General features: G+C 40.0%; 1 protein-coding gene, 1 long non-coding RNA gene and 1 pseudogene across 3 annotated transcripts in view; all 3 read right to left on the reverse strand.

Moving 5' to 3' along the window:
* Positions 1 to 125: 125 nt before the first annotated feature.
* On the reverse strand, positions 126 to 4701 carry LOC149109988 (uncharacterized; annotated as a pseudogene).
* LOC149109987 (uncharacterized) lies at positions 126 to 4841 on the reverse strand. The gene is made up of 2 exons (XR_016207805.1): positions 4695 to 4841; positions 126 to 1149 (listed from the first exon to the last, which is right to left on the reverse strand). It is a non-coding gene; the product is annotated as an uncharacterized LOC149109987 (long non-coding RNA).
* A 4769-nt stretch (positions 4842 to 9610) lies between these two features.
* Positions 9611 to 13389, reverse strand: part of LOC110042513 (usherin-like) — a 38004-nt gene continuing 34225 nt past the window's right edge. Inside the window, exons 33-37 of one of the 2 annotated variants that reach the window (XM_089290859.1) lie at positions 13002 to 13181; positions 12773 to 12859; positions 11870 to 12135; positions 11253 to 11438; positions 9611 to 10115 (exon numbers count right to left, since the gene is read on the reverse strand). In XM_089290859.1, the coding sequence (XP_089146985.1) occupies positions 10029 to 10115; positions 11253 to 11438; positions 11870 to 12135; positions 12773 to 12859; positions 13002 to 13181 (806 nt within the window). In that variant the 3' untranslated portion in view covers positions 9611 to 10028. Of the gene's footprint in view, positions 10116 to 11252; positions 11439 to 11869; positions 12136 to 12772; positions 12860 to 12986; positions 13182 to 13389 lie in introns of both variants that reach the window. The other variant, XM_089290858.1, reaches the window with a different exon arrangement.

Genomic DNA, 13389 nt, shown 5'->3' on the forward strand with positions numbered 1-13389 from the left:
TTAACTATTACTGAACTGGACAGGGAAAAAAACATGCACTGAACTGTCGACACGATGATCTTGTAGTTAAGCGAGAAAAATGCAGTCCACTTCTCACTTCTGGGCAAATACTGTAACCCAAGACAATAAATCTCACAATTTACTTTTATAGGTAAAATTAGAGCTTTTTATGTTTGCAATATTGTATGGGGATCAAGTAAACCATTCGGTTTCCTAGTTGGCCCCCATATTTAAAAAATTAGCTAACTTTCGGTGCAGGTGAGAAAGGGGCGGAGAAAATGTTAAAAAATAATAGACAATAAACCTACAAACATGGAACAAACAAATTACAACTACAGTGAAATAAGATTTAAAAAGTAAGATAAAACGGACAAGTTTTAGGAGAGAGCGAATTTAAACAAGGCAACTAATAATGGTTACAAGAAGTCAGTTATTTTGGGCTTTTTTTGTGAGTTGAGATTCTGATGTCTCATTCTCATTCATTTTCACCCATTTTTTTGTCAAATGTAAGCTAGACCGTCTATCGACCCAGTTGTCCAAGAAACGAATAACGCCGTCTACCGGACAATTCAATATTGATTTTCCTCAAAAGCTTTTTTTTTCAGAGTATAAAAGATGGACAAACGTGGTTTATTGTTTCTATGTCATATGCATAAGAAACACTCTGTACTGTATAGTCTTGGGACTCACAGACTCTAGTACTGTGTCTAATACCTCCGTACGTATTGTCAGTGTGTTTTGTCACGGTACAGCAGCAGTTTCAAGTTAAAAAAGACCCTCCCTAAATTATCTTTACGTTTTATACACTAGATTCAGCCAGGTACAGTTGCATCAACCAGCGTAAAGTTTTGCAGCTGTCCACTGTTCACTGATGTCCACTGATCCTACTTTATCGGTTCTTGTCATGTTGCTGTCTCGAAACGTTTTTCACGTAGTATCAGCCTTGCAGTCTATTGTTTGTCTTAATACATTTTTTTGGCTGATCAGATCTCTTGTAGATCCTACGTTTGCAGCGTTTATCGTATGCGGTCCCTTGCACTCTCTGGTTTCTAAAAATTTTGACCTATCCTCTGAGGCCAGAACATCAACGTCACTTTCTTCCAGGTTAAATGGATCCGAAGGAAATGAAACTTCAAGTGTACTCTTACACTGAAAAGGAAATGAAGCAAACTTCGATAAATATAGTAAATATTTTGCAGTTTCTGTCTTAGCCCCTTACGTACAGAGATCTTAGAAATGCGTGATTCTGGATAGGTGAGTAAATAATGCTAACTAGCTTAGGAGTTTATAATCGCCGTGGATTTCTGACCTTTCGTAATGCTGCTTACTTTAGCTTTTGTGGGTCTATTGAGCTGACATTGTTATTACAAGTTAGGCCTTTGTCTTCTGCTAAAGTTCATCAGTTCTTTTATGTTACAGCTAAGGTTCAAGTCCGGCTCTGGATCAGTTATTTCTTGAGAGGGGAAATTTATTAACTGTTGACCCGCGCCTTCCTCGAACACCGCTTGTGGATTCTCTCACGCATGATACGAGCGTCTGCCTCCACGGATGTCTTTTTCAGATCTTCCAAAAATGTCTGACTGTCACTTTCTAGTTGAAAGGTCAGGTCTCAGTTTCGTGGGAAGAATTTCTACACTTTTCGTAACGTTTTGTAAGGCTTGAGTAACTGTCCCTTTTAATGAAACTTTTGACTTGTTTTTCTCAATCTTCTTTCGCTTTGCATTGCAAACTTCATCTCCTTTAGTACTGCTGATATTTGCTTTCCTCTTATTATTAGGTACTTTCACACTTTCACTGGTTTTGTTTCTCGAAGCGACATAACTGGGTTGTTTGAAACAGCATTCATCGTTGACAATTATCCGCTGTCTATCACCACGGAAGGGAGGCGCGGTGGCCTCATGGTTAGTGCGCTCGTTTCCGGATCGAGCGGTCCGGGTTCGAGCCCAGGCCGGGGACATTGCGTTGTGTTCTTGGGCAAGACACTTTACTCTCACAGTGCCTCTCTCCACCCAAAGGTATAAATGGGTACCGGCGAACTTAATGCTGGAAGTAACCCCGCGATGGACTAGCATCCCATCCAGGGGGGAGTAGAAATACTCCTAGTCGCTTCATGCTACAGAAACCGGGATAAGCTCCGGCCTGATGGGCCACTTGGCTCGTATGCAGACTTAACCTTTTTTTTTCTTTACCTATCACCACGGAGATTAGTAAGCCCTTTGTGAGCATCAACACCAAACTCACTAGGTTCGGAAGCTTGTTCCCGGGAAATGATAGAACTCTGGACATGAAGGGAGGGTTCGGCACTGATGGAGTAGTACACTCTCTCCAGGCGCATCATACAGAAAACGTCATCAGATTCACTTTGAGAGAAATTGGCATGCATCTCTGTTGGATCATCACGTTGACTGTGCGTACTGGAAACGCTCACAATCTGCATGTTATGCTCCTTACTCCTGTTCGAGTTTTCGTTGTTGTCCCTGATTTTATCCCAATGTATTCTTGTTTCTATGCCGACAACAAATTTGGTGAACTTCTCCAGTTTTTTGGTCCGTTGCTCTCGGTCAATACCAGGCATCCTATCTTCGCGAGGTTGCAACATTTCTCGGCATCTCGTTGCTGCTTCGGAGAACTTACAGTCTTCTTTCTTCCTGTGACCTTGTGGCTTTGAGTCCACTGAGGTGTAAAAGTGAGGTTCTTTCGTTGTTGTCAAACTGTCGCATACTCTTTGATCGCGCGTTAGGATTGCTGGGTAGCCCCTAGTAATGTTACCTGATGCATACCGTGAAACGTTACTCCAGCTTGAAGGACCGCCATATTTGAAGTCATCAGCACTGTTTTCATCATGTGGTTGCTGTTTAGGGGCGCTACATGAGTTAACTCTCGAATAAGGACCACCTCGGCTTTTCCGTTGCTCTTGAAACGCAGCGTTTGCACTGCGAGAAGTATTATTGGGTTCTGCAGGGACATGGCCATTCATCGATCTATATCTCAGATTAGAGGTCACGAGACCATGGGCGCTTACTGGTTGACAGACTGCCGGCGCTACATAATCTGGGTGACGTGGTAGAGCTACTATCATGGCATTTGATTTAGAAAAGGGCGGTGTTTCTTGTTGTATACAGTTCATCGAGTCAATGCGATGGTTTGGAGCACTAGTCTCTTTTCCCGGGGGGCGACAAAACCCTTCAAAGGTAGATTGGCAAGAATATTGAAAAGGTACCTTGATAAGACCTTCTGAAGCACTGGACTGACTTAGGGCATAGCCAGCTGTGTATTGCACTTTTCTATTAGTCTTGAGTGATTGACTTGCACTGGTTGAAACTGGCTGACGTACGTCCCAAGTGCGGTAACACGACTGACCACTTAGATTGGCTGCGTAACAAGGCCTTGGAGCGTTAAGACGGCTTGCATTAGGAGGAACGTGTACAATATGGACTGGAAAGCGGGCTTTTTGAGAGCGATTCTCGCTAGCCTCTTCTGGCGTATAAATTGGCAACTGGCGTGCTGGAGGGTGAGATACTAACTGAACATCTGTGGGCACTGCATTCATTATGTGATCTGGCAAGGCAGCAGTAGCCTGTTTTCCTGACTCACGGCACATATGACATTTGGTCGAGGTTGGGTCTTTTTCATTCTCTCCTCTTGACAATCGATTGATATCTTGTGGATAATAAGGGGACGCTGCTGGTATGGCTGAGGGAATACCACTGGGAGATGTGGACGCATGGACTGCCCTGGATGTGGAAGCCGAAGACAAATCTGCCGTTATCTGTCTTGCACTATAATAATCGCTCTCAGCAGAGGAATGTTGCACGGAAGGCATTACTGAATTTGACAACGGTGAAGTTGGCTGGATGGCATTTGAAACTACCACATTGAATGGTTTGCGCTTGACCAAATTTACGTCTGGCTCTCGATTTTCTCTCAATAAATTAGTACTTTCTTCTGAATAAAAACGGATATGATCTGGAAACGGAACTGGACCAGGATTTCGCCACTTAGGATGTGGGTGATGCTTCGGTCTTCCAAGTGTGTGTGGAAGTCTCAAGTTCTCGATCTCCATTGGATACTTCGGTTCCAATTGGTTGGCGTTGGACTGAATTCCGCTGAGTGCCAGATGAATGGGATTACCCTGGCTGTTTGATAGCCTCTTGGTTTAAAATATGCCACACTCTTCTGAGACAAGTATTCGTTTTCGCTAGCAACAGGATGCCCATTTTGATGTACTCGTGCATAGGATCTTTGAGTCCTTTCAAAGTGCGTCAAAGATCTTCTAGCATCAATATCAGGGCATTCATTTATTGGTAAACAAGCAAGACATTTAGGCACATTTTCAAATCTGGAAATCTTTTTTATGCTGTTGGGTCGGCCGTCAGTTGGTTAATTGTGTAAATTTGTCTCAGCAGAAGCAGTGTCTATTCTTGCATGTTGTTTATTGAAATAACCTTCTTTGGTCTGTGCTGGGGGCTGCTTAGGATATTCACTTTCTTCAAGTCGTGTTGGGTAACGATGGTCTAAACGCTTGACTTTTTTCTCAGATCTATCCAAAGCGTGATTGAAATGTAGGTAAATAACTTTGGGAATTGCCTCTGGTGGCCCATTCTCATAGTTGGAAGTATCATTTTTGTGGATTGCGTTGCCTGTGGCTTGGACGCGATTCGAAGCCATTTGGAAGTGAACATGTTGAGACATACCTGGATGAACATATTACTCCCGGGGTAAGCTTGCAGGAGAAGGAACGTTTGTCGCAGCTGCAATCATGATAATTCTCTCCGACTTCGGGCCAAAGAACTGCAACCGCAAAATTAAATTAGCGTTTAAGGATGATTTCCCAAACAACCTCCACTCCCTAAGGCAATACGCTCAATCGTATGTCAAACAAAATTATGGAAATTTTGATGGGTCAGTAAGGGAAATGAGAATTTTAAATTACTTTTCTGATTCAATCGAAAGCTAGGTATATTTACGACAAAGTGGTGAAACTTAATCTAGACGGACTAAACCCTCTTCAAAATTAAAAGGGACACTTTTTGCTGGTTTTAAAGAATTAAAATGACTTGAACACTGAATTTAAGAATATGAGGTGATATTGTACATGCAATGAATGTCACTTATAAACCGAAATCAGTCTGTGCTTTCACACAATTACATAAAAATGCTTGCTAAATCCAAGCCGTCGAAACTACTCTTATCAGGCGACATATACTTGCCACCATTTAATCGATCTTGAGCAGTTTTTTTTAATCCTTACTAATGTTTTATTTGCATGTTGGATCGACCACCTTCAGGGAAATAAGTTGAGCATTTGGTTCAACAATTAATCGAGTATTAAGAAAATTTATACAGAAAGAACTCACAATGGTTTATTCTCAGACACCCTTATAATCGGTTCGAAAACAGTAGTAAGGCAATTTCTATGACACGATGAACTAAGTCTTACCTTGGCAGCGGGAAAAACAGATTTGTTCTGCAGCACTGTATAAACTTGTACATACCACTGAGTAGATGTCTAGGTCGAATGAAGGGACAAATCCCTCAGACAGAGGCAATGAAAGAAACAATAGGAAAGTAAAAGACAACTGATCTTAGTTTGCATAAATCACTGTGTACTGATGTTCTACAAATTACTAGAATTTTACATTGACATCACTATTCAAAACGGTTTGCCAAGTTATGCAGGCCAATACTTCGGAAATATGTACAAATAGTTCTTGATTGTCGTGGTACCAGTTCATAAAAGCTTTATTGTATTATCGTTTCAAATGCCAACCATTGTACTTTTTTCAATGAATGGGTATCACATTGGTCTTTGTTATGAGCCTGATGATATGTTGAGCAATTATAACGCACAAAGATATAAGGCACAAAGGTGTTGCTTGTTGATAATAGGGTATGGGCGTTTGTGTCCATCAAGGGACAGGCGATTTTCAGATCTTCAGATTTTATCAGATTTTCAGTTTAAATTATATCCACCAGTTTGCTTGTTCGAAGAACCCTGGCTGGCTAACTTTGTTTTCCTTTGTGATGACTTTTAATTAGCCTAGAAAACGTCTGATTACTGCTCTCTGCAGTTTCAATCAGATATATTGTCTGGGCCGAACAAACCGATTACAAAGGCTTCTTCATGTAGTTTAAAAGCACTAGAATAATCGAGCAAACTGCGAAGTCAAATTTCTACGGTTGCCTCAGCCTAGAATACGCCATGAATATACAACTATGTCACTCTCTGATTAGTGCATTTATTCGAGTCGATGAGCAAAGCGCTTGCTGTGCGGTACCTTTTCTTTAGTATTGTTTGTTATTCATTTACAGTTGGGTGAGGTGACTTTCGTTCTTGAGCAATAAAAATATACACTTGAACTTTCCTGTTGGCATGGTCGTGTGAACCAATGGAAGTTTAGTTTACCTTACCGGACACTGCAAAACTGAGCTCCTCTGTACAATATTGTATTTTCTCAAAGCTCCAAAGCAATTTTGCTTGGATGAGTGGAGAGAATTCACTGAAGACAAACAGGTGCCATTATTGTTTGCACTATTGTTTAAAGGTACGCTTGACATATAGCCCCCTGAGAAGAAATTATACAACGCCATTACTGCAGACAATGATTTAAGAACTTGACCATTATGAAACCCGACAAAGTTCTTTGTTGTATGTTTTTGTTCGGTTTTTTTGCCTTGACCGTGCACAAACACAATAGTTGTTTACTCCGTACTGAGGAACTAACCAACAGAAACGTTTTGGTTATGTAATTCATGCATAGTGTATGAACGCAAAACAAAAGATTGTGCACCGTCGTGGACCTTCCAACATAAATATTGGCATCTTTGTTTGTTCCTTTGATGTTTGCCGGGATTCATAACCAGTCCTCTCTATTAACTATGACTTGACGAAGTCCCTGAACAGGTAATCAGTGCTGTTACTCAATTCAGTCGAGGGAAGGGTTAGAATGCGAACCTTTGAAAAATCGCAAGCTTGCTATGAACACTTTCATCTTTGCGGTATGTAATCGTTCGTGTCGATTGAGAGGTGTTCCTCCAAGTGTACTCAGCAAATGCCTTTCTCCTTCTAACTGCCGTTAAATAAAATTGTGTTTATAGTTTAGGGTAGCAACGCAGCATTTAACTTTTTTCTTTGAGTCAAACTATTAGGATTAACTGCGCTCATCAACGTAACTGAATTCATGCATGCCTTGTTTCATGAGGCTTGCTAATTCGGTTTACTCTAATCGTTTACTGGAAGACTATAAGATGAGCTCACGATCAGACAGATGTAGCTTACACCACAATCCAGATTACTTTGGCTTCAAATAACAAGGCCGTTAATTCGTTTCTTGGCGTTTTTATTTACGTTGGTGACTTCAACTTTGAAACAAGTTTTACTTTCTCCGAAGTCTTGTAGACCTTGTTGGGTCTTTACAGTGTAGCACTGGCTGAAATCAGAATTCCTTACAATAACCTAATTGTTAAACTTCAGTGAAGAAATCCTTGTTAACCCAAGATAACAATTTCAAGTCGGAATGGAAGCCCTTCAATTTCAAACGGTCATCTCAGAGTGGATTCATGTGGCAATTAAGGTCCTCAGAATCGGTTCATGTGGCAATTTCGTTAATTAATCTAAACAGTCGCATAAACAAGATGAAGGTGTCCGTAAAAGGAAAGAACTAGGTGAGATTTTGCTGGGGCCGAAAGAAATTAGAATTATGTCAGTGGCAATGTTATCGTACAATGTACCTTAATTAAGGAACAATCAGACAGTAGCAAACAAAAAGACAAAAGGTTGTTTTGTCAGAAACGTAATTTAATATGAACAATCCAGTTGTTGTAGCCATTTTTGAGTTATTTTTTTGTAAAAAAAAATACCTCTTAGTCGGCGCGTCGGGTATGTTATGGACGGGTCAATGGGTGAGTGAGTGAGTGAGTGAGTGAGTGAGTGAGTGAGTGAGTGAGAGATGTATGTATGTCACACCAATCAGATTGGATCTACTATAAACAGCCAATCAAATTTCTTGTTGTAAAGGTAAATGGTATGCGTGAAGATTTGATCCCGATAGAGTTCAGAACGGCCATATTTATTCTTCCATAAAAGAGGAGGAAGTATTCATATACTGGGTTTACTTCGACATTTTCTGTTGGTTAGGCCGAGGATTTTAGTTAAATGAACGAGATGAGCCTTGAGGTTTGGAACAGTTCGTGAGTTAGTAGTATGCAAATGCAACGAGATATTTTTATTTTTAGTTACAAAGGTAATTTGATACTTTTGTTTTTCACAAGGAATAAATTCAATTAGAGGTCACGAATCGTCGCGTCTAGTTCTTAGGACATGTTTTAGAGGGGACGAGACTTTAGATTTGAAACAGTTCTCACGTTTACAATATTAAGTGCGGGTAGCAATTGCTTTGTTCTTGTTGCATGCAAATATAACGAGACATTTTTGTTTTTTAGTTACAAAGTGTAATTTGACACTCTTGTTTTTCACAAGGGAGTAAATTCAATTAGAGCTGACGAATCGTCACCACTCTTTCCCACGAGATGTTTGCTATCTTTAGTAACAAATGGTAACTTAACACTTTTGTTTTTTATATGGGAGTAAATTCAATTAGAGCGACAAGTTATCGGCTATTGTTTCCAGGATATTAAACAAAAAAGAAGGTTTCGTTTCTGGACGGTTTTTACGTCTCTGCAGTAGCAGTTTAATAGTTTTATTTGATGACATTCATTTCAGTCCGATATTTTTAAAGGTAAAAAGTATGAAAACTGTTCAAATGTTCTTTGAAGACTGCGTGGCACCAAGTTAAAGTGCATTTAATTAAATCAGACTTTCAACGTGTCAGAGGTTTTTTTTCTCTTTCTTTCTAGTTTCGGTGAAGTTGTGTTGTGTTGTGCTGTGTAAAAAGGTAAACTTACGACTTGTATAAAATGCGAAAAAGTCTCTAAATTAACTTGAGTATTTTTGAGCAAAAATTTCTCTTGGGGTTTGGAAGGGTTATGTGATCGGTGAGCGAGGGAGCTATGCATGTGCGCGTGTCACACCAATCACAGTGCGGGTTGTATCAAAGAGCGAATCAAATTGCCTGTTAGAAAATAAGATGGTATCTACATTAATCTGGAAACGTGTCAGATTACTGTAGTTTGTTCAGTCAAACATTTTATGGCTTACTATTTAGCTATCTTACCATGACCGATGTAACATCGCAACCAAAAAAACTTGTCAAATTAACCAAATCATTACTGTACCATAAATGTTTCTATCTCCAAAACTTCACAGAAAAAAATAACTCTTGCACGCCTTGCGTGCCTATGTTTACAATAGTTTACACATTTACAGCAAAATCGCAATTTGAAAAAAAGTCAAAGCTAAACGATATTTGTCCTCAACCGTCATGGGCGTACGGTCACTCAAGCAAAATCAAATCACGTTCATTGTGAGTGGTGGCCCATTGAGAACAAAGGCAGAGCCTTAAAAACACCATAGCTGAAATGCCCCCAGGACACGAATTATATTCTTAGAATTTGTCGAGAATCCTATCAGGACCAAGAAGACCAATAAATACAAAACAAGAAGTTGATTTGTCGAAGGCTCTTCTCTTTATGTGGACACGAGGGAAAATAATTGTTAGCTATGCACGGTCTTCACGTGCAGTGGAATTTTATTGAACGCAGCAGTGATCAAAGACCATTAAACGCTAAAAGTGCTGCCAGAGCACTGTGGCTATTAAAAAAATGCGGTTTCAAAAACAAGGAAATCGCAAGTATTACATAGTAAAGAAGTACCTACAATGCTTCAAGTAAATTACACAAATTTAGCAGAAAACTATTTGCTTTTTAAAAAAGTCAACTTTTCTCTGTAATTGTCTAGATACTAAAGAAAGCTACTTACAATTATTGGTCGTCAGCAAATGTAAAATACAAAATAACACTCCTTGGTTGTGACAAAGCAAAATATAGTACCTACACTTCAAACATTATTCATCAATAATATTCATACAATATGTCATTTAAAAGGTTACATATTTTTGCAATTTGATGGACTAAAGATGTGTGTCCTTGAAGGGCTGCTCCCTCTTAAAGCTATGATACGGCGTACTCTGTTCACTGTCTGGGCTCTCGTCATCATACTTTAAAGAAAACAAAAATAGAAAAGCGATCAGATTAAACTACACCAACACTTGAATAATGAATAAATTTATAAGAGCTACGTCACAGTTTACGCATCTCGAAAAGTTTAACCTAAATGTTTTCAAGTTCCTCGTTTGTAATCTGTTTCAATCTTCTCCATCCTTAACCATCCTTGTTCCTTTATGGTTTATTATTATCTCTTTGGTGTTTTCTATATTAGTGAACTGCCTTATTACAGAAAATTTTCGCGACACGTTAATTTCGCGAATTTCGCGATTTGAAAAAAATCGCAAAATTGAAGTGACGCGAGCAATAAGTGTCGCGAACATAACATGATGCAAAAATTAAGTGACTTACATTATGTTACTGTTGACATATATTCCGCCGTCGTGTTTTTGTTAATTTTGACGTTATTGTAACGTTGATAACGTCGGATTACTAAATTCAAGGACATGTTGAGGTAACACTGCCAGAAAAATAAATTTTGTGTTACTCAAAAAGGCGAAGTTAAAGTGATTCGAAATACAAATTTTTCGCAAAATCGCGAAATTTAAGTGTCGCGAAATATGCGCACCTCAAAATCGCGAAATAAACGTGTCACGGAAATTTCATGTATAAGGCATTAATTTCAGGTTTCCATCCATTTAAAGGAAATTTTGTGCATGGCCAAAATAACTCAAACTACTGTGACGGAACTCCCCTAACTCACAGGGAAAAAAATACTAGAGAGGAGTTACTTCCACTGCTAACATCTTTACAAAAAAGTTCCTCACGCAACGATCTACTGCGGGCCACTTTTGTTTTTTTTTGAGCTGCCACGACTAAAGGAAATTCCTCATCGGAATTTAGCTGAAACCAGAACGGTCGACAAACCGCATACTTGAATCATTTTTATTTTTTGGAAGCCAGAGAAATGACTCAAAATTTTCATCGTAAGGAATCGTCAGAGGATTCGTATTCCTTGGACTGTCAATTCCCTTGTTTAAATGGGACGTAACAGTCCACAACTTCTTTTAAACGAATAAAGCGTCAAACTAAAAGTCAACTTAGACTGATGAATAACACAGAGATGGCAATAATAAAACTGGAGAACATTGAAACTACGAGTACTGGTCTGGGTACGAGAAGAAACCTACCAATCCTGAATCTCTGTTACTGTGGCTCTTCATGAAACCATCCCAATCTTGAGTGTCATCCAGTGGAGCCTTGTGAAGACTACCATTATAGAAACCATACTGATCAGCTGCCTTGTGCAGTCGCTCCGTGCTGTCATACAAAGCTGTGGTACTGCTGTGATAAGGATTCTGCATCGAATGCATATCCTAGTGAACAATGTTACACAAAGTTAGTTTGTTAGCCTGCAACTAGCCAACTATATTTCCCAAAATAACAGAGCGTATTACTCGTATTTTTTGTAAATTATCAACAGAAGGTTTGGCTTGAGTAAACAGACGTCTCTCTACGCATGCTCTTTCCACGATCGAGAGAAGTTTGAGACTGGACCCGAAAAAATTCCATAGTGATGACGTACTCAACAGAGATCTGCATCTCTGTGATTGCTTGTTACTCAATTTTCAATTAAATTTTCGCGCGCAATTAACAACCAATAGGAGTTGTCTGTACAGCTACGCCATCAGTGAGTTGTTGTTTCTGTTTTTTCTCGCGTTTGAAGGTCGAATTTAGCGTGCAAAAGAAAGACGTATGTTTACGTCGATGACCCCACCCCCCAAGTGAAACACAAACCAGGACTTACAATCATGCTTCCGTTCTTTCTGTCACTGGACGTGTAGAGACTCGACATGGATGGAGGTCTGGACCGGATTTTAGTGCGAGGAGGCAAAGGTTCCCTATCACGTACATACACTGTCCTACTTCCACTAGACCTGTAGAGACAACAGGCCAAAAACACGAACAAGATGATGATGGCTATTAACGCCATGACAGCTATGAACCACACGCTCCGGTACCACTCCGCAGAGGCTGTTCGGGGAGCTGGAGTTCCTGGTGGGATACCTTCAACTGAGAATAGTTGTGAAGTGTTAATTGTGTATAAAATATACTTGGTCACATGACCTAAGTGAGATATATGGATCTACTGTCCAGCGCCAGTTCCCTCGGAGTTGAGTGATGAGAAGCGGTAACTTGAGCCCGAGGGGGTACTCTACAAAGTTTTGTACGGGGAGGCACCGTTCCGAAGTCCAGCCCCTTTCCCTTTTGAATACCATTTTGACAGAAAAGCTACCCCTTTTGCATACCTACTTAAAAACATTGCATCCCTTTTCTAAACCCTTGAAATGAAGTTAATCATGTAGTGCTTAATAAACTGAAGGATACAGCCACAAGTTGCGTCTGTTCGGAACGTTTTAATTAAAGGCCCTTTTAAGTAACTACATGAGAGATTTGCCTACTTTTTCATATACCTCCACTTTGTGAAATCCCTACCCTTTTGTATACCTGAAGGCCGAAAAAGGTACCCCTTTCGAGCAGAGCCTCCCGGGGTACCCCCCGGTAACTAAAGTGTTAGCCCGCTAGACTACCTTGTCATTCATCAAGGCCCTTAACACTTTAAAGCCTCTCAAATAGGTCGACAGGCAATACTTAGGTGAACTCAAAATTATACTGCATGAGCGAGAAAATAAAACCAGAGAGCACTCACTTAATCTTACTGAATCACTCAATGGTGCTGTAACAGTGACTTTTCGGCCGTCGACTAATGTAGTGGCTTGAGCTTTGTAAGTGTAGTCTGCAAAATAAACACAAGGGCTTCAGTGGAACGAAAATCTTAAGGGCAAAGACAACTTTGCATACAAACAATCGACTTTGAATAGTCAGTAAGTAGAAACTGCAAGGAGAGATCTAATGGGGCTTACTCCAACTGCTCTCACTTCCTAAGTTCCTAGTCCCCAGGTCCCGCTTGTTTTGTAGTCCTTCGTAAATAAGTAATCCATTTTCTAACAGTACGTAACTGTCCAGTGGACCGTTTAATTTAAAGCACTTGCTCCAGTCCACAGCCACGCGAAGCCCTGTCACTTTCACTTGTGGTTTCTGTCCTGTTATTTCGGGATCTGAAACAAACCAAGACTCGGTCTAGGCATGTGGCGAGATAATCCTCAATATCAAGTTTAATAATCTAACTCTGTTTAGAAAACAGCCTTAAGAAAATACGCGCGCTGATTGGTTAAAAATCGTGTTTCTATTTAATTAGATTATGAGCTCGAGATTTCTATCGACTATCACGCATAGAAATCGAGAGCGAATAATCTAATTGTTTAG

Source organism: Orbicella faveolata, unplaced genomic scaffold (assembly GCF_042242905.1).
Source record: "Orbicella faveolata isolate gen_17 unplaced genomic scaffold, um_ofav_v1 contig_24, whole genome shotgun sequence".
NCBI lineage: Eukaryota > Metazoa > Cnidaria > Anthozoa > Scleractinia > Merulinidae > Orbicella > Orbicella faveolata.